This window comes from Pecten maximus, chromosome 4 (genome assembly GCF_902652985.1).
Source record: "Pecten maximus chromosome 4, xPecMax1.1, whole genome shotgun sequence".
Lineage (NCBI taxonomy): Eukaryota > Metazoa > Mollusca > Bivalvia > Pectinida > Pectinidae > Pecten > Pecten maximus.
In genome coordinates, this window is record NC_047018.1 from 43,456,215 (window position 1) to 43,476,926 (window position 20,712).

At 34.1% G+C, this 20,712-nt stretch overlaps 1 protein-coding gene across 3 annotated transcripts; it reads right to left on the reverse strand.

Moving 5' to 3' along the window:
* Positions 1 to 1,576: 1,576 nt before the first annotated feature.
* Positions 1,577 to 15,136, reverse strand: LOC117326168 (low-density lipoprotein receptor-like). 3 transcript variants are annotated; one of them, XM_033882805.1, is made up of 19 exons: positions 14,743 to 15,136; positions 14,432 to 14,548; positions 13,225 to 13,350; positions 12,985 to 13,098; positions 12,651 to 12,767; positions 12,228 to 12,470; positions 11,732 to 11,854; positions 11,468 to 11,596; positions 11,038 to 11,058; positions 10,202 to 10,321; positions 9,779 to 9,913; positions 9,447 to 9,618; positions 9,047 to 9,274; positions 8,697 to 8,815; positions 8,273 to 8,554; positions 7,957 to 8,127; positions 6,428 to 6,517; positions 5,236 to 5,630; positions 1,577 to 4,977 (listed from the first exon to the last, which is right to left on the reverse strand). In XM_033882805.1, exons 1-19 carry the CDS (start codon positions 14,819 to 14,821, stop codon positions 4,942 to 4,944), a joined length of 2,817 nt encoding a protein of 938 aa, XP_033738696.1. In that variant the 5' UTR covers positions 14,822 to 15,136; the 3' UTR covers positions 1,577 to 4,941. The 3 variants fall into 3 exon arrangements, with proteins under 3 accessions (XP_033738696.1, XP_033738697.1, XP_033738698.1); XM_033882806.1 differs by lacking the exon at positions 11,038 to 11,058; XM_033882807.1 differs by lacking the exon at positions 6,428 to 6,517 and having other exon boundaries at positions 14,743 to 15,135.
* Positions 15,137 to 20,712: the final 5,576 nt, after the last annotated feature.

Here is a 20,712-nt window from a genome sequence, read left to right on the forward strand (position 1 = left end):
ACATGGTGTCAGGGCCAGAGGAAACTCGGGCTAGGTTGTTCATATCCCACGCATTCGTGACAATTAATGTATGTAGATTCTAGCTCTACCATAATACCCCCATTTCGATATTCAATCAGGGTGAAAATATTGATCAGGATTCGGTAGAAAAATTGGTGGCATGTTTGATCTGAAAATTGGCGCCGGGGAAAGTGTAAACACATTAACACACGATAGTAAAATGTACAACGTCAATTATATAATCGCACCTCAACACACGGCGACATGCCAATGACGTTGGCACAGCCTGTGGGTATATTGGTAATGACCGGATGTTTATGTTTATTAAAAAAATGACCATTTTTCTCTGGCCCTAACAACAGAATTTCGACATTTTGAAGGACAAATGAAAATATGTGCAGTGTTTGGTCGCCTTGTTTTTGACAGGCGAGACGAGTATGTGGATATCTAGACCTAACTGTTATATACTAATTATATATTATATATTAATATAGGTCTCTGCTGTGGTCTACCAAGTACTCAGTCGGTCCCCACAAAACCTGATCATTGTGGCAGGATTTTACCTCCCCTAACGTTGACTCAGTGACTCAATTTATAGCCGTTAAGTCTATGGACTACTTTTTAAAATCCCTGACCTAGATCTGAATAGTACTACATTTTGTAGCCATTTAACAGTGATATGCACTATAGATAAACAGAACATTGAAACTCTAGTATCTAAGTCCATGTTTAGTTTTATTCAATTGCACTACGAAGCATTCAATGTTAAAAAAATATCCTGGTTACAAGTCCCGTCATTTGTTGGCTCGGCTCCAAGTCTCCCTTAGTAGTATAACGTAGTGCTCACTGATGCACAGCGACACACCTCCGTTTATCGTAACGTAGCAGCCCGTCTCGTACACATTCCATTCATTCAATAATGGGGATCTAGAAACCTTGCCCGCCATATCGTACCACCGGTTGACGTCACTCATTAATATTCCAGCACAATGTCTGTGTATTAGCCGAGTACTATAAACTGACTTTGCGGAAACCCTGGGTAATAACACAAACAAATCAACCGTCTGTGTTATGTAAACAAAAAAAAAGAATTATAACTATATCTACAACGCTGTTTAACCGAGTTGGCTGATCTTTTGAATTCCTGAATAAAAACCTATATCGTGACCTACTTATTAGGCTCGTAAGTTGTGTCCCGGAGAGGACAAACTAGCAGAGGGTTATGACCTCCAGGGGTCCCACGGTAAAATTCCATGTTAAAGCTTGGCTAGCTCTATTATTCAGACAAGTTGGACAGTTTCCACACACGACTAATTAACTGCATTGTACATAATCTGTCCAACATTAGAAACGCAATTTAGTCTTCTGGCGAATTTTCATTATGATCAGTTATGAAATTCAAGTACAAACATGATGTGCAGCCAAGCACAACATTACGCTGCGATGAATCATAGATATTATGAAAACGAACGTCTTAATCAGATGTTCAACACATGACATATTTAAGCTATATTTTTTATACCAAATTAAAGTCCGCGACCACTTAAGAATATCTAGTAAAAACACAACAAATGACTTCCATTATTTTTATATTTTATTTTCTGTCGATTGAAATTACATCATGTAGATTATTTCAAGCAACATCAACATTCAACCATCATTTATGCACCTCTTTTACCTATAAATACATCCATGATCCTTTCACTATCACAATGGATGAAATTTTAGCATGTTAACAACCAGACACTTTCTCTCCTCTCTCCACGGATAATATCAAACCTTCCACTGTTCTATCAGCATTTTACCAGAATTACTTGCAAGACATGCCAAATATTCATGGAAAGGAAAAAATAGTTTAAAATGTGTTATGTTATGCACAGACTTATATTAGAAGCTACAAGTCTGTGGTTCCTCCTCGGTTGATAAAGCATGGGAATGGCTATGAACTGTACAATGCGCGATACAAATGGAATGTATATAGTATATAAATATAATTAACATTTGAAACTGTTAATTATGCGATCATGCATGAGATTCAATGTGGAAGCAACTCCGAAGCAGAAAGATCGGGTTAAAATGGTATGTTAAGACAGAGGTTTTGGAGGAACACTTCTGTATTGAGTATACCCTGATATAGCGGATGTGGTCGAGGGGTGTGGTTTTGGAGTGGCAGTTTAAAGCTGATATGTGTGAATGAAAAGATTTTTTTTTTTACCTTCAAGTCAACTGTCACTGATCATGCCTCTCACAACTGATGATGGAGAAGCAAGATATAAATCTACTTGGGGGAGTATTTGACGTGAAAAAATAGGCCCAACTGATAGTTCAATGAAAGGAATGATACCATCTCACATGCAATCAAAACGTTCTCGCTCCCTTGTGATATAGTCAAACACACTTGTACATCTGATGAAAACATGAAAACAACAATCATTCGGTCCATGATTTCTGTATTGTATACTTCCCCATCAACAATCGCTCCCATCATTTATATGAATCTCCATTCCTATTAAACAATTTCAAACAACTTTTAACAACACTCAGACAAGCGAATTTACATAGCGACTTTTGAGACTTTCGCAAGCAAATATTTACACCTAATCTACGGCAATTTATTACAAAGCTTCCGACATACACAGTACACATGTACTCTTTTATATACATACACTTGTACAACAAAACTTTTTACATCTATCAACTAAATAATTTTTTTTTACACTTTTTGAGCTCAGCTTACAACCATAAGCTGGTTATACTGAAGTTCAATACTGATGAATTTCATGTTGTTTTCTTAATAAGTTTCAAGATCCCATACATAAAAGCCACACAAGCATGAAGTATACTTGATGCAGTCATTTCAGAACTTTCTTCTCTTTCCACTAGTATGTTTGGCACGGAGTAGAAATCCTTAAGTTGAAGTAACACACTTGATACAGTAAAACCCCTTTACAATGAGCCCATACAGAATTATTAGAACTTTCTGTCGATTAGAATGAGAACTTGTGTGGAAACTTGGGTTCATTATAAGGTGGTTTTGCTATCTATCTCCCTTTCAGAAATTCATGATATGTACAACTAACTATAACTTCCAGATTCATATTCTTGGTACATAGAGCACCGATCTCGAACCAGATTCATATAGCACTAAAAACAGTGCAATCGTTCATACAATATTAAATATCTGTTATTGAAATGGCACAACCCATATTTCTCAAGATGAGCAATGCAATTTCAATCATTTTCACAATTAATCACAGACTTGCATTTTGTCCCTCTGAGAGACTGAAGCATTTACTCAATAGCACTACATTGGAGCATATAAAATTCTATACTCTTTGCATTTTCTTTCAATCATAACATTCTGTCATATTTTCAACAATATAATACACATTTATACACATATACACACATGTAAGCAAAGCACTCAGCATAATAGGCTAAGTCAGTTGTGAAAAATACAAATCAGATACCATTTTGCTGAAAATCAGTTGTTCAAAAGGCTTCATTCCTATACATGTATCAAAACAAGGAAAGTAAATGTTTACAGATCTTTCTCTTTAATACTAATAAAACTTAGCATGGACAAATGCATATAGAAAAAAAAGTACTTTTAATCACATTTACAAACTAGTACTTAGTATGAGAAGCTTTTGTATAATCAAAACTGAAAAAACATTAAGCGGAGTGATTTAAATAAATATGACAAGAAATTAACTTTTCATAATTGCACAAAATAAAGTCAAACACATCCTCTGTAACCAGAATAAATAATGTGTAGTACAAATATAAATCTCCAACATACACCACTACAGAACATTCAACAAGAAAGGTCACTAGTACAGAGGACAGGAGAAATAGTACCCCTCTAAACAAGGAATGCACCTAGTGAAATGCTAAAGCACTCAGGATTTATATTTTCAAAAACATACATCATTATGGTGGGTAAAGATAGTGCTAGATGGTGGGGACTGAAATGTAACACTGATAAAGTGATATTGATTCATTTTGACAGATTTCCATTAAATTTCAGTAAAATTCTGAATATTATAACTTGAATGCCTGTTTAATAACAAGAAATTATGGATAGAATGAGAGAGAAAAGAAAAAGCACTGGAATTTAAAAAAATTCATGTACATTCATAAAAATATTAAAGTCAGAAACTGTCAAAAGACAATGTGAAAAGATTTGGACTGATGTTTATAAATGCTCTTATTCAGATCTGTTATCTAATAACTGAATAGATGAGAAATTCCTTCAGAGTACAACTGTCCAGATCAAGTTCTAATCCACTGTTAAAAAAAATATTTTAACCAAAATTTAACAAAACAATAAAATAAGATCAGCTGTAGAGTGTAGAATGATAACTTCTTGGAAAAAAAAACTTCACGGAATATATTTCAGATTCTTTGGCATCCAAAGTTAAACCACAAGGTCATGTAAATCAGAGACCTTGTTGTGGTTCAAGGACAGATGAGCATCGCCCAGGTGTTCCGATGTTGGCCCCGACAACAGCTCGTAAACAACCTGTCCGGATAGGTATCTACCTTGCATGCAACCGCCGTCGATTTCCTGATAGTAATCAGTTACAGCACTTTATTTTTGTGGCAAACCGTGTTTCTATCAGAAAGTGATGAAGTACTCAACCACAGATAGAGTGGTGTTGGCTTCCAGTCTTATTCTTCTTTGATTTTATTCATTCAAGTAGCATTTTTGTTCGGAATACCAGTTTATGGAACTGATATAATGCCATTTCTTGCACAAGAAGATAGCTGCCTTGAAGAAAGCGTGAACCGATGACGAGCCACTTTTCATGTTTTTGTTGGGACTTTGTGGAATCCATCCTGCAACTACTGCTTGAATTGTCACGAAGCAACGATCCCATACATGTGTAACCAATTTGATCACATTTATATATTTGTTTCCCTATTTCTGTCCATTCATTAAACTTCTGGGTGTTTCGTTAAAGGTTGTAACGCCTGAAAAACAAAAAGAGTAAATATATTACACTACAATACATTGTATTCATTACATATATATTTCATTTTTGCAAATTTTTAAGTGCAAGCAACTGCATCTTAAACTTGATTAATAATTTATTCAAAAATTAGTTTTGTGATAAAAATAATTTTGACATAAAAAAAAAATCTTTCATCCCTTTTCAAGTTGGAAGTTTACAATCTTTAGTTACATGTGTTTATACAGGTGTTCACAAGTCAACTTATGGTTGTACCTACCGGATTATTACTGTTGTCTCTCCTGTTTTGATTATCTCTGTTGCCATATGGAATGATGAATTGGTGGTCTTCTGTTGTTTTCCTGTAGACAGGATTGTCAAAATTCATGCTCTTTATATTTCTGTTTGTATACCGTCTGTAGAAGATGAAGCCGACAACGCCGAGGACGATGAAGATGACTGCTACTACACCAACAACAACGCCAGCAATGACTCCCACTTTTTGGTCATCTTGTAAGAAGGGTGTACCAGTGTCTGTATTGTTTGTACGAGAAGTAGGAGCAATGACAGTGTATCCTTCTTGTGTAGTTACTTCAGGAGCAGCAGTGGAATGGGCAGGTTCCTCGGTAGTTGGCTTAGGTTTGGCAGTAGTTGCTTTGGGTTTCTCAGTAGTAACTGTCAAAAGAAAACCAAAATGTTATCACATTATTTCAGGAAACCAATCTTTCATTGGCATTCTGTTGAACATTACATTCTTGCCGAGGATTTTCTATCAACATGCTGTGAATAATATCTAACATTCCATTCTCGACATGCATTGTCAGCTGTGGTATTCAGCATTGCAAACAAAATATTGCCAACACATCAAAATATCAAACATTATACTTATTGTTCAATCCATTTAGGTACATAAAAAATGTTAAAACAGGCAGACACAAGTACTCTTCAGAAAAATATTGAATCACAGAATTATTAGTATTGGTTTAGATAGCTTCAGTTCTAATACAAGGGAAGAACGATTATTTTTAGTACTTCCCATTTTTAAACACGCATTTTCTCAAACAACAATGCCAGATTTTTTTTGTAATAAATCTGCAATAGAAATGGCTTTATCTATAACAGCTATGTATAATGTATTAATTAATGCTGGTCAGTATAAAAACTTTTGAAATTTGTTTGAATAATTTACTAAATTTCACTTCAAATCAGTATTACATGGTTATGTCATCAGCAATTAGTCAATGGTGAGGTTGCAAATGAATTCCAAGAACTTTAGAAAATCACCCACATCTTAAATGCAACTTTGAAGGATCAACTTCTACATAGATTAACAGAGTTTATAAATCAAAGCGCTGGTCTTTTAATCTCCTGTCAGTCATGGAGCAAGCGAGGAACAGGTGGAGACAAAACTGAGAACAATCCTATCCCCACCCTGTCACATAACAATGGGTTTTCACATAAATTGTCCTTACCATTCGACACGGGAACTTTATTAGGCGATTCAGTAGAAGTAGTGTTCTTAGTACTAGTAGGTATAGGTGATGGAGTAGGGGTTGATATGTCTGTGGAACAAAACGCCATGCCGTTACCAGGTTAGTAAGTAACACTTCAGCAAATAATTACCACTTCCTTCATCTTTTTTTTTTGATAATTAAGCAATTTTGCTAAAGTATATCAATCCCAATCTGACTATACATTAAACAAATTTGTTGCAAGTTGTGTTCATATAAAGATTCCCCCCCCCCCCCCCCCCAAAAAAAATAAATAAATCTTTCATTTACTGTTTTACTAATACATGATAAATCCTTTAAAGTTCTGAAGTAAAAGTATTCATCAATGAAGGAAGTGTTTTGTTGCTGAAAAAGGTGTGTAAATAACACAAAGGAATTTGTCATTTCCAGGTAATGGACATTCATGCAGATGCAATTTAATAACAATTTCATAAAATTTGTTCTTCAATTTTGAACATGCTCTAATAAAATGATGAGTCTTATCAATGCAAGCACTCTAATCATAAAATTTAACATTTGATATAGTCACTGTGGAAGAAAAATTATAGCATTCCTTTGCTGTGGTTTACTTGTAAAATTTACATGTGTTTAACGCACAGATTTCTAAAGGAATAACAAAAATTGCACATGAACGTCCCTTTAAATATATTAAAAGATCCAGTAACAAATTCCAATGTATCATGTTTTAAAAGGCTAGCAAGAGAACAAAACCTTTGATAGCAATCAGGAGTACAAGCTTTGCAGAGTATACAAAAACTAGCACTACAAAGGTACTGAGAGCCGGTATGATGAAACAACTCTTAGCCAAGATTCAAACTATACTAGATTGTAAAGTACTTAATAGTTGGGATTATTTGTGTTTAACCCCAAATCCTTGTCATCGTTTGACACAACCAAATTAATTTTCATTCTAAATAGGGAAATGACAATACTGGAAAGGATGGCTAATATGTCTAGGTGCCATTGGGCACTACAAAACTCTTCTCCGAATCAATGTTAATTCGGCTTTAATTAAAGGAACCAACTGATCAAATGAACAATTTCAATCTGAATCTTGGCTATTCAAAAGTTAAATGAAGAAAAATGATCTCATGAACTTTTCAATTATTATCTAGAAATCTCTTGATTTCACCCTGCAAACACCCATTAATATGTTTAGAGATGTTTATAGTTGTACGCAAAATCCTTAAATTCTCTCAAAGTTCATAGGATCTTGTAAAATGCACACCATTTCAGACTGAATCAAAATACATTTAAACACAATCAATGACAAGCAAATCTTGCAGCTAGTTAAATACAATTCCTTGGAATTTAAAGAATTTAGTTTGGTATTGATTTATATATTCATTAAAATTATCAAGCCAATTATCAATTTCTAATTGAAAAAGGCTGCAAAATTTGTTTCTCATAGTTGGTTAAATGATCTGGAGTAAACAGAATACCAACTACTATCACTTATCTACAAATAAAAATAAATCTATCGTACTTACCAACAACATCTAGCACACATGTCTTTTGGTCGGAATTGAGAGTGTAGTGATTGCGACAACCACAGGTGTATCCATTTGCTTTGTCAGTATCATTTGGTACACTGCTTCCCTGAGGGGATGGAAAGCAGAAGTCACTACACAGTCCATTATTGCTGCCACAATGGTTGATGCCTGAAAATAAAAGATAACATGATCTGTTTATAAAAATAAAGATAATACTAATTCGCAATTTCAACAGCGAAGAATTCAAATCAAAATCATCTTGCTTAATATCAGAATTATATTGTCTTGAATATAATATTCTGACAAAACTTACCGTTCTTCTGCACTTTTTCATGGTAAAAGTGAATGTCCATAGGAGAGTGAAGACCAATGGCAACCTGGTGGTATCCGTCACCTCTGAACTTGTTCACTGTACGGATGGACTCTGCTTTCCAGTCGGTCCAGTACAAGTCATCCTCAAACACTGTGATGGCAAATGGATGGATGATGCTTTGGGCATTGTGAAGAACCGTGTAACCAGATTTACCATCAGTATCAACAGACCTGATCATCTTTAACTTGGCATCAACCCAGAACAGGCGCTGATCAACATAATCTGAAAAGACCACAGCAGAAATAAAATTAGTACAAATGCTACAATCATTTTTTTCTTGATATTATGAAATTTAAAATCTATACCATTTTGTTTCTTTCAAAATCAGAACATTGCTTGGTCGATGTCATAGACATTTCCTTACCAATTGTAAGTCCATTTGGCCACTCGATGCCCTGATCAACAATGACACTCTGGTGTTTTCCGTTAAGTCCACAACGAGAAATCATTGGCTTCTGTCCCCAGTCAGTCCAGTACATCCATCTACAAGTAAATCAAACAAACTTAATTTATACTCGATTAATTTATATGAACTTAATTTATAACTAAATTTCCTATTGTTTCAAATCATTTTTTAAACTTTCTGAACAAAGCAATTGTTTTGAATTATTTAATAGGTATCACTCAACTGTAATAACTTAATGAACTGATCTAAAACAGGTATTTGATGTCAGAATTTATGTTGACACTAAAACTGGAAGTATTGAAACATACCCTTGCAATGGATCAACAACGATGGCACGTGGTTCATCCAGACCTTCCGTGACAATGTTTCTACGCATCTGGCCATCGTAGCTCATCACTTCAATTTTATCAAATGTAGCATCGGTCCAATATACATGGTTGTAGAGCCAGTCCACGGCAATGCCATCTGGAGTCTTTACATTATTAGAGACAATAACTTTCTCATCAACGGCAGAACCATTGGCCACTTTTCTGGCACTGTAGAAATAAAACAAGTAGAGCGTTTTAAACATCTGTGGACATTTTGTTTTGCGACACAATTTTTATTCAGAAATATATTTGAAACACTTAAATTTATTCAAATTTTAATCGACAAAGAAAATGTGTAATTATTCTTTCAAATGTCATTTATGTATGCCTAAAACATTACCGGAAGATCTGTTCTTTTGTGATGTCGGTCCAAAAGAGGAAACCATCATTATAGTCAAAGTCTACAGCTACAGCACTGGTCAGGTCCTCAAGTACAGTCTGCTCCCACCAAGTATCAACTTGTAATGTACGGATGTCAAAGCGATTGGCCACCAACAAATGGGGTCGTATACCTGTAATGATCAACATTTAAATTAACCATTTTATTCAGTTCAAAACCGTTTTTTTTTTTTCTGACATACAATACTACAAAACATCTAACCAATTCAAAATTGAATTCAGATTGTATAGGTTAAAATGAGTATTTAACCTATATTTAGTTATGTGGCTTACCATTAACTCGACAGAACCCATGGGGATCCAGAGTGTATCCTTCAACACAACTGCACTTGTACCCTCCTTTGTGATTCACACAGCCCTGGGAACACATTTTCTGTTTGCCATCCTCAGGAGCACACTCATTGTTATCTATAAAATACAGGTAAATATTTACTATCATTAGGAAAAGAAACTCATGTAAATTTACATTAACTATCTTTTTCTTAAATGTACAATTGTACAAGTATTAAACATGTAATGTATAAGAACAACTTTTCTTTCATTTTCAACTTAAATATTACCACTATTTTTTTTTTTTTTTGCAATTAATATTCTGCAGATTTATTCTACAAGATTCTTGTACAGCCCATTTTAGTTTCTCTTATATATAATAATATTATGATAATTGTGAAACTGTAGTAAAATCATAATAAGTACCTTCGCACATGTTGTGTCCGACTAATTTGTATCCTTCAAAACAGTCACAACGATGTCCATTACGGAATATTTTCACACACACCTGAGAACATCCACCATTATGTTCTTGACATGGATCAACTGAAATAAAGATTCCAAATTTATAGAATGCACATTGATCTTGGCAAATTAAAAAAAAATTGATCAATAAATCATATATTTGACAAAATATTTCTTTACACTGAATCTGATAAATGTTTTTTTTTTTTTTCCAGAATAACATTTTTTCCATTGCAATCTCAAATCCAAAGCCAATATTACTGAATCTTCAGAAATACTTGTTTTAATTTTTATCTATGGTTTTTTTGTTTGTTGTTCTTTTTAACAAATGCATTATAACTTATTTCAATGTGAAAAACAATTGTAAGATAAAAGACAAAATATATTGATCACTTTCCTACTTCTGAGCCCAACTCATTATCAAGCTCAGGAAAGTATTATTTTAGAGCAACCGACACAAAAGCAAATGAAAAGTAAAACTTCAGGCATTTTTGTTTTTTTTCTCTCAAAAACTGATAAAGGGTTAACAACAACAACAAGAGTGGGTGTGGGACTACATGGGAGTAACTAGGACTCAATAAATCACAAATGAGCGGTTAAAGGAAATTCAATGTAATATGTATCCGAACATTGCAAAACTTGTTTTACAAATTCTCACACATATTGTGATCAAAACGAGTAAATTGAAAGAGAACAAAAAAGTATCTAAAAAATCAATCAAAACAAATATTTAAATAATTCCATCCACAACATCTACTATTCTAGATATTACGACAGTAAAGATTTATCACACCTACCATATGACTCAGTGGTACCTTCTTGAAGATGCATTAAAAAATAACAAGTAATGTCCTTTTAATTTGTATAATAAATAATTTTGAATGAAATTTAATTCAAATCATTAATGAATTTATATATTAAATCAATTTGGATGCATTCTAAGGAAACATTTATAATGATCCCACTTAAAAAGATTTTTTTTATTTTATTTTTTTCCAAGTCCTACTTGTACTTGATTAATTTTGATTTCCAATGAAATTATATGACACTTCAGGCAGAAAACCCATTTGGTCCTGGGGTTCTGGGCAGGCAGAAATCCCACACTTGGATAATGTTTTGGATTTGCATCCTAGGGTCAGTTAAGATGTTTTACAGGTATAGGCTTAGCCCTCAGTAATACAATACCAAGCTACGTCTTATCTAATGATTCACTGAAAAGTAACTCACCTGAAATTGTGCATTTGAACTCGTCTTCATCATCCAAACAGTCCATATTTCCGTCACAAACTTTCTCTGCAGGGAGACACTCAAAACCATTTTCTGTACGGCAGCCAAATTCAGTTGCATTGTCACAGGCTGAAAAGACAATATCAACATATAAATGTGTCAAAAGAATTTGTGACCCAATTCTTTGAGTCATTTCACTTGGCATTGATTCATATTAAAAAAAATATATGAATGATGAAAGAGAACATCAATTAAATAACTTACTAGTTTTACAGTTTGCTTCATCAGATGCATCAGCACATTCAATTTCTCCATCACATCTCAAAACACTGTTGATACATTGATTGTTTTCGCACTTGAATTCATTACTGGCACAAGTGTGGGTACCTGGAACAAGAGAAAGTAATATCTTTAAGAAACATAAATATTTTTATCATTATAGGATTTTATTTTTCAGACAAATTACACAATGAACAATATGGAATTATCCATTCATATATAATTAATAACATGGGCAATAGAGCATGGTAGAATACTAACAGTACAATATCCGATAGTATTGTAATATATGGCACGGGTCGGTTACAAATTGGCACAATTCCAAATTTAAACAAGAAGTCACACTGGCATGCATTATTAATTAGGCTAGTTGTACAATTTGGTCAAGAAGGTCAAATATGTTGAAAAAATTGAACTAAAATTACAAGCATTGATCTTACACATGTCAGAAATCTTCTTCAATCTTTTACAAAATACTTACAGTTAACTTCATCCGACTCATCAAAGCAATCGTTGTCGCCATCACAGCGCCAGGACAGGTGAATACACTGGTCTGAAGTAGCACAACTCCACTCCTCAACTTCACATTGAGGTACAAGGCTTACACAGCGAAACTCGTCACTGTGATCCTCACAATCATGGTCTCCATCACAATGCCAGTTTGCAGGCAGACATTGTGAGTTGTTGCATTTGAAATGGTCTCCAGTACATTCTTCAACTGCAGCTGAAATTAAACAAAGTCATAGAATTTTAAGTAAAATTTGAATTGTTAAGAATTATTTTCACCAGCAATTTCCAATAAATTATACTAGGGGGCAAGATTGGACTTCCTTGTTTCACCAGCATCAGTTAATTTGGAAAAAAAATCCTTTGAAAGAATTTCATACTTAGAAATGCAACTTACCACAATCAATTTCATCACTCCCATCTCTACAGTCTGTGTCACCATCACAACGCCAGTTTCCAGCAACACATTGATGATCTGCACATTGGAACTCTGAACTGGAACAAGTCTTTGCAGCTGTAAAACAGGACAGTTGATTAATACATAATTAATAATATGTACCTTAATTAAATTACTTTATGTGATCGCTAGTTAGCTATTTTATAATGCAAAACTAAAGCATGCAACACAACATATTAACATAATTTAAACTTTTGAGATGTTATTTATAAAGAAGTATACTGCCAGAGTTGCAGCAATTTTCATAGGAGTAAAATTACCATAAAATACTTACTACAGGTCTGTTCATCACGACCATCAGAACAGTCGCTCATCTCATCACACACCCACAAGCTTGGAATGCATTTCCCATCACCACAGCTGAACTCATCATCTTTACATGGGTTTGCTGTTGGAAAAAATCAATACAGGATAAATGAAACAATTTTCATAATTCCAAATGCATTTTTGGTTCTGAACATTTGATTGGGAGGGGAAAAGGTTCAAAAATCTTCAATCAATACTAAATATTTACCACAAGTTTCATTTGTTTCATCCATTTTGTTTGGGCAGTCAGCATCTTGGTCACATTTCCAACTGATAGGTATACATAATGTGTTGTTTCCACAGTTGAATTCATCAGCCTTGCATGCCCTGTATTCTGTAAATTGAATAGAAAATTCCTTTCAAAAACATAAATTGATTATCTGGATTAACTGCTTTTTAGGGGAAATATACAAGTTAACCTCCCAAAATTGATGCAGAGCCTTTATTTCAAACTCCTACATATAGTTAACTTGTCAATTGTATTATCAGAGGGTTGAAAATCTAAGAATCATCCCTTTATATGCAGTCATATTCACATATTATGACAATGTACAAAATAATTCTTAAGTTAATAACTATTAAATTTCCAATATCAGTTCAAATTAGACTAGATAAATCTACATAATTCATTGTATTTTATTCTCATTAAATATTCAAAAGATGGTGTGTATAGTTTGTTCAAATTATGAACTTACATGTTTGCATTGTCAGTAATCTGGGTTTTTAGAATGGTTTTTAATGAACACTATCTCATTTTGAAGAATTCTGGGCCCAGAAATAAGGTTCTTCAAATTGTGTGGGTGTAACAGACATTTGATAATTTCATACGCTGCACATGGTTTCTTCCACATTATTAAACGTAAAAGAAAAAGTTGCAATCTACCCAAAGCAATGCCGATCAATCGACAAATGTACCGAATTTTAATTAAGTTTCAATAAACATTTTGTAACCTTAGCATTAGTGAAGTATTCGAAGCATTTGACCTACTGTGTAACTTCCGTCACCCATGACAGCACATACTGGTGTGTCAGTTCATACGATTTTCATTGGCGGATATTTCTCAACTGACCTCAGCTGATGCAGTCTCAGCCAATCAGATTGTAAGGTCACACATGCACACTCTTGTATTGCCTCATGGGGACAATAATATTCACGTAGCTTTGCAAATGTGTATTTTGACAAATTTTAGGGGCGTGAATAAATAAAATTACTACCTATTTCCCTACAAGTACATTTCAGCATTACCCGACAAAATGACAACTAACTATTATCTCTGACAATACTATGTAAATTAATAATGCAGAAGGTTACCGAGTGCTGCTGTCAATATTGGAACATTTTAAATTTCATTATGTATTGTTTTTTTCCCTAGTAGAACATGACCGTCAAATATATGATTGTCGAGCAAACTTACCACAACCAACTTCGTCAGCATGAGTTTCTACACAGTCGTACGTTCCGTCACATTTCCAATCGCTAGAAATACAGATGTTGTTACCACAGTGAAACCTGTCGTCGGGGCATGGGTTGTCTGGAAAATAATATTTTACATTTTAATTTGTTTTGACAACTATTAAAGACTATATTATATGTACAACGGAAATTTAAAACGATAGCGTAAACCAAATTTGAACGTTACAGGAAACATGATATGATAACATGTCGCGCCGGCCGGCGTGTAACCGCATTCATACACTACATGTTTCGTGTTTTATACAAACTTACCGCTTTCCAGAGCAAATGTTACTCTTGAAATAACAAGAAGAAATGTTAATAGTCCAACTCGCCAACAGAAGTACTTCATCTTTGAAACACTTTCAGAATTCTAACTGAGTTTACAGCGAACTGGTTTCTGAAATACAGCCTCCCTGTTCTTGCAGTCGGTCACTCCCTTGTCGTATGTGTAGCAACGGCTGATGGAATGGCAACGATGTGGGGTGATCTAGAAACTGAAGGTGCTGTTGAATCAATTCAACACACCGTTTTCAAAATATACACGATCAGAAAATCCCAATTTGTTAATATGTTTTGAAGTTAAACATTTCCAAACGAATAAATGTTAAAATCACCGATCTCAGTTTACAATGAACCTTCCTTGTCGACTGTTGGTTATGCTCTATTGGTACAAAACATGGGAACGTTACCAACTCCGCACCTCATGAATATTCATTACTTTGGTCAGGCCATACGATGGCACGATATCATAGGCTGAGCAGCACAGGTTCTCATGAGTTGTTAAATTCTATTTTAAGATGTATCGATTTCGAAACATAGAATTCTGAATGTATGATCATGATGTGCTTCTGTATTTGTTTGTATACACGTGTCGGATGTTTGTTGTGTCTCACGGTCGGCATGTTCAGGAAGCCTTCTTCATGTATGTAACCAAATCGGGCATTTATAGGTAGATTCTAGACTATCTTATTAATTTAGTGGAGTAGACCACCAATTGTTGGATATTTTACTTACCATTTGAAACTATTTATAGCACTCTACTTCAAGTGTGAATGATGGATAAAAAGAAATTCCCCACAGTAGGGCCTTGTCTACAACAAATAACGCACCTGTCATGTGACTCCTAAATCATTCATTTTTAATTTTTCTTTGGTGAAACAGCAAGAGTTACACGTTGAATTGGCTATTGGAAATTGATCTGAAGCTGAAGATAAAATACTTTGCCATCACATTTGTGATGTATATTTTTTTCTTTTAGCTAATAATTTAAGGCATATACATTGATGACGTCACAAGTCTCGACCAAAAATTCTGACGAGATGATGGCCTTATATATGCTCTTGTAAAATATTGCGAAATGTTATTCAGTGTCAAAAGTCACATGTGCCTGAGTTTCATAGGCCAAAACACAAACCAACGCAAACCCCTGATCAATTTTACGGTGTTGAAAGTTAAATATTGCTGTCCAGTGCATAATTTCGCGAGTAATTGATTACAGGGGGAAAATAGGTTAACTTCAGTATCATTATATAATCACATATATAATATGTGGAGAGACGGAATCTAGCTAAAATGTAAAATGGAACGCGCATGTATGAGAAATTTAACGCATTGCAACTAACAACAGATATATAAAATTTGCCACGCCAACAAATCCCGCTAAATCAATATCATCGTTTGATTACATGTACGTTTAAATGTTACGTTTATTGTTCAAGTTGAAGCTATTGACTTTTGACTTTTGGCATACAAATATATAATTATATACATGCAGATACCGTTTCAATTAATTAAAAACGCACATTGAAATTAAGATTATTTAAATATTTGAATGGAAAACAATAGTTTGGTTTTTGACTCGGTACAAGTAAACGTACAATATGGCTATATTTTTCATTGCTATGATTTCACTGAATTTCTATTTACACAGTTTTTAGAGTTTTCAATTGTATGTGTGTGTGTGTGTTTATTTTGTTTTTAATATGTTTCACTCTGTTGCCCGATGTGTACAGGTTGAAACCCTTGGTTTTAGAATGTATAATGTTAGTCTGCACTAGCTGGTATCGTTTAGATATATCTTCCATGATAGAAAACAACGGGCCCTTCATTACACCAATAATATATTTATAGAAGCCATATACCTTAATATAGACTATATATATTTATTAAACTCTAATTTAAATCAATTTCATTACACACCGATTGGAATAAAGTGGAGAGTATACAATGTATATAATCACAGGCGCCTGCATCCGGTCAGTATTTATAGAAAAAAAATATTGGCCCCTACTCCTATTATATCAACCAAATACAGACGCCTGTGGGGTACTGGTGATCTGATTATGATTAAAGACTGATTTATTTAGGTCTCTGATTATCATTATAATTTTCGATTTCATACATGTCAAAGCCTTGCAGATATTTACACAGGGGCTTGGCACGATTTTCCAAACGATAGTCCATATCTATATATATGTATTATAGTAGACACTATAATATACATACAATGTATATATATATGTGTGTGTGTGTGTGTGTGTGGACTATCGTTTGGAAAATCGTTCCAAGCCCCTGAGGATATTTACATTGTTTTAGATTACTGAATACAATCATGTTAACATTTTATGAGATGAGATTTGTTTTTAGTGCCAATTAATTTGAAATTTATTCAGTATCAAAAGATCGTGTCATGGCTATATCACAAGGATGTAATGTTGTGTCAAGATAAAAAAAAAAAAAAAGATCATTTATCGAAAATACGTCTTTTTCTAATAATGCAGGAAACATAAATAATGTTCGTAGAACACATGTGATGAAAAAAGAAAGAAAGGAACCCAAACTAATGCAGGTTCTGTTACTTCAGAGAATCAATTTGATACATTTTTGAGGAATGTAAACGGAATTCACTAAATGGTATAAAAATGAATATGTTTTGAACTAGAATGGATAATTTCATAGGTTCATTATGTCAAACTGACAATCGATCAATTATGAAACCGTTTGTTTTGACCAGGAGTCTGATGCGCTAACGTTCGCCTTGTAGTAGCTGGTGGCTACTTCACTATGGAAATATTCCATGGAAGTCCGCCTCGTGCTCTCTGGAGACTTGTCTGTAATCTCAGCTTCATGAGAAACTCGAACCACCAACCTTGTGATCGAACCACGCACCTCGGATCTTCATCTAAGATGGCCGCGTTGTCCACTACTCTACCGGCCGACTTATGGCAGTCTATTCTGAAGTTGAAATAAATATGTTTGGAGGACACATTCTATCTTATTGATATGACTTTTTGAATACCGAACCCTAAAAAGTAGTATTTGTCGTGAGAAAAGTTATCTTTAAAATATAAATGTAAATGTTTTTTTATCATTATGTAATAAACTTAATACATAGTGTTTCAATTAGTCAATCAGGTGTATCTAATCATTTAATTATTCTTAATCTAAATCATGCACGATTTCACAGCGTATCGATATACACCTGATCAGAGACGTATATACAAGTCTCTGACATGATATAAAAATAAAAGATTTAAATTTGTGTAACATGTACGTCATACATGTATATAATCTAAATACCTATCTTTAAGTTCTGTGGTTGAATTCAAATAAGCTGTTTCTTGTCATGTTTATAGGTATTTTGAACTATTTAAATGGATTTGCCTGTTAGAACAAAAACATTTAAAAATACCGTAACTGTATGTGGCATTAATGTAATGTATAATTACATCCATATGTAACGTTCATTTTATTGCCGATTGTAACCGCTTGAAACTGATCGATTGAATTGTATATTCTATCTATAGACATCAATCGAGAAAACTAATTATTGTATTCAGTGATATTACTATATTTAAAGAACAATAGGAGAATATGTAAATGCACACTTTTATAACAATCACGAAACAAGTTGTATCTACTTAAATATATCCATCTTGTTTTTGGCTGGTTGATATCGCGAGAGGTCTTTCTTTACTTTGAGAGGAAACCAGAGTACCAGGAGAAAACTGGGCGGGTGGCCCCATATATTTTTAAGTCCGAAGTCGATTCCCCTGCCTATCACTCGATCGATCGATCAATCAATCAATCAATCAATCAATCAAGCAAGCAAGCAAGCAAGCAAGCAGTCAGTCAGTCAGTCAGTCAGTCAATCAATCAATCAATCAATCAATCAATCGATCCACCAATCAATCAAACAACCACTTATTAAGCAATTAATTATTTCGTTAATATTTTAAAATATGATCAAATGAATGTTGACTACATTCTTCCGACTACTGTACCTACAAGTCCCGAAGAGATTAAATCTGTTTCTCTCTTTTTTTCCAGACACATTTGTTAAAGTTGGGGAATTATAGCACTTTTGCAAGGTAAAGGTGCCAATATGGTTGTGCCGCCATATCGATTTTTATACGTCTTTTTAGTTTCCGTATATAGATATCTACAAGCAGACGGGAACCCTACTGGCTATTCACGTTGGAGACAAAAAGAGAGGATTATGGCAGAATCAAGCAGTTTTGCATTATTTACAACGGAAAAGCAAGATATTTTTAATTTTTTCTGAGTATACTTTTTCAAGGACACTCACATTTCCAGTGGGAAATGGCGACATATTTCGGTATTAATCAATATGATTATATTTACCCACAAGTCCATTGCCACTGTCTGACATACCTCCCTTCCTTCATATTCGTTGTAAAGGACGTACATTAAAAAAAAACATCGAAAGAAAGAAAGAAAGCGTGTCATTTTCTTTCATGTTGACACATTTCATTGTAGTCTTTCCAATATCTTATTATTTCATTCTGATGCAGGTGTTCTAATATGTACTGAAATCACGGACCGCTCTGTATTATCGTGGTGCATACTTGAGCAAGATCCTGCGACGGCCCTCCGTAAGTTGTTCTGTGAGGTAGTCACCAGCTACTACTGGAATTACTTGACTATAGAAGACTAGCTCGAGTTTCCTTTCGCCCCTTCATCAGATTAGATATATTGACTTAACTTTTCTATTTTGTTCACTGTTCAGCGGTTATAAATCCATCGCAGCTCGTAGTAAATTGCCAGTCACTGTGTAGGCTTGACATCTGTCCGTCAAAATGTCTAACGTTTGGTGCTGGGGCCAGAGGAAACTCCGACTGTATCATAATCAAGTGTTTATCGTTATTCAATGTAGTTTTATATGGGTCAAGTCTGAGATTTATCCGAGAAAAAGTTGGTTACGTGACAAACAACAAGGTTTATATAAAACTACACTGTATACATATATATACAATGTATATCTGTAAGCTCAATAACAACATTACTTATATAGAAATTCTAATCTATTGAAGTATCTAGTCCAGTTTCCTCTGGCCCTGACACCAGACACATGTCAGAATGTCAAAGTCTGGTGTCAGGGCCAAAGGAAACTCGGGACTACCGTTTGAGCCATTTGTACAGCATTGCCAAACCATTAATGTCTTGATAACAAAGCGAATATGAGTCTTTGAAACACATGCACTTACTTGAACTCATTCAAACGAATGTCAATATTAGATTTTAAAAATGAACGAAAGTCTAAAAATGTGTTTTTAATGTATAGAACTCCACAATAGCATTTTTCATTAAATTTAAATCACCTTATGTAACTACGCCCCGTATTTCTCCATGTGCATTTCACGAAAAGAAATACACATTTTTGAACCTCTGCCAATAACACCGACTCGATCCATTATCGATAAAATGTCGAACGCATTTATTTAGATGTGATTCGTTAGCAGGTCAACCGACGGTCGTTGTGTATAATGGCCGATCAGTTCTGCACTCCCGTTTTCTGCTCCTGATCAGCTTATTTTCAACGAGCACGAATTGTTTACGATTTATCTGCCCAACCGATACATATACATACAAGTTATATTTTTTAGCCACAGGCATTCGACAGTTATCGAATGAATAATTATATTAAAATACCTAGCTACAACGTCTTTAATGAATATGATGAATATTTCTTTTCTAAATGCATTTACTAGACGTTTTATCAATAGTTAATTTATAACTACAAATTGCTGCGAATTTTAGCTTACAAATCTGATGTATTAAAATCCTTTAAAACCGAACCAATTATATACTCATACCCAGGAATGTATACATGTATATATATAAGATTATGTATACATATATAACGTCCCTGAGATGTCTGATGGTGATATGTATGAATTACAAAACCATATATAATATATGTATAAATTACAGACTGTA

Coding starts and splice junctions, on each gene's coding strand:
- LOC117326168 (XM_033882805.1), bottom strand. CDS start 14,821: ATGAAGTACTTCTGTTGGCGAGTTGGACTATTAACATTTCTTCTTGTT. Junction 14,549..14,742: donor AACATTTGCTCTGGAAAGCG/GTAAGTTTGTAT, acceptor ATTATTTTCCAG/ACAACCCATGCCCCGACGAC. Junction 8,128..8,272: donor TGAAAAAGTGCAGAAGAACG/GTAAGTTTTGTC, acceptor TTTTATTTTCAG/GCATCAACCATTGTGGCAGC.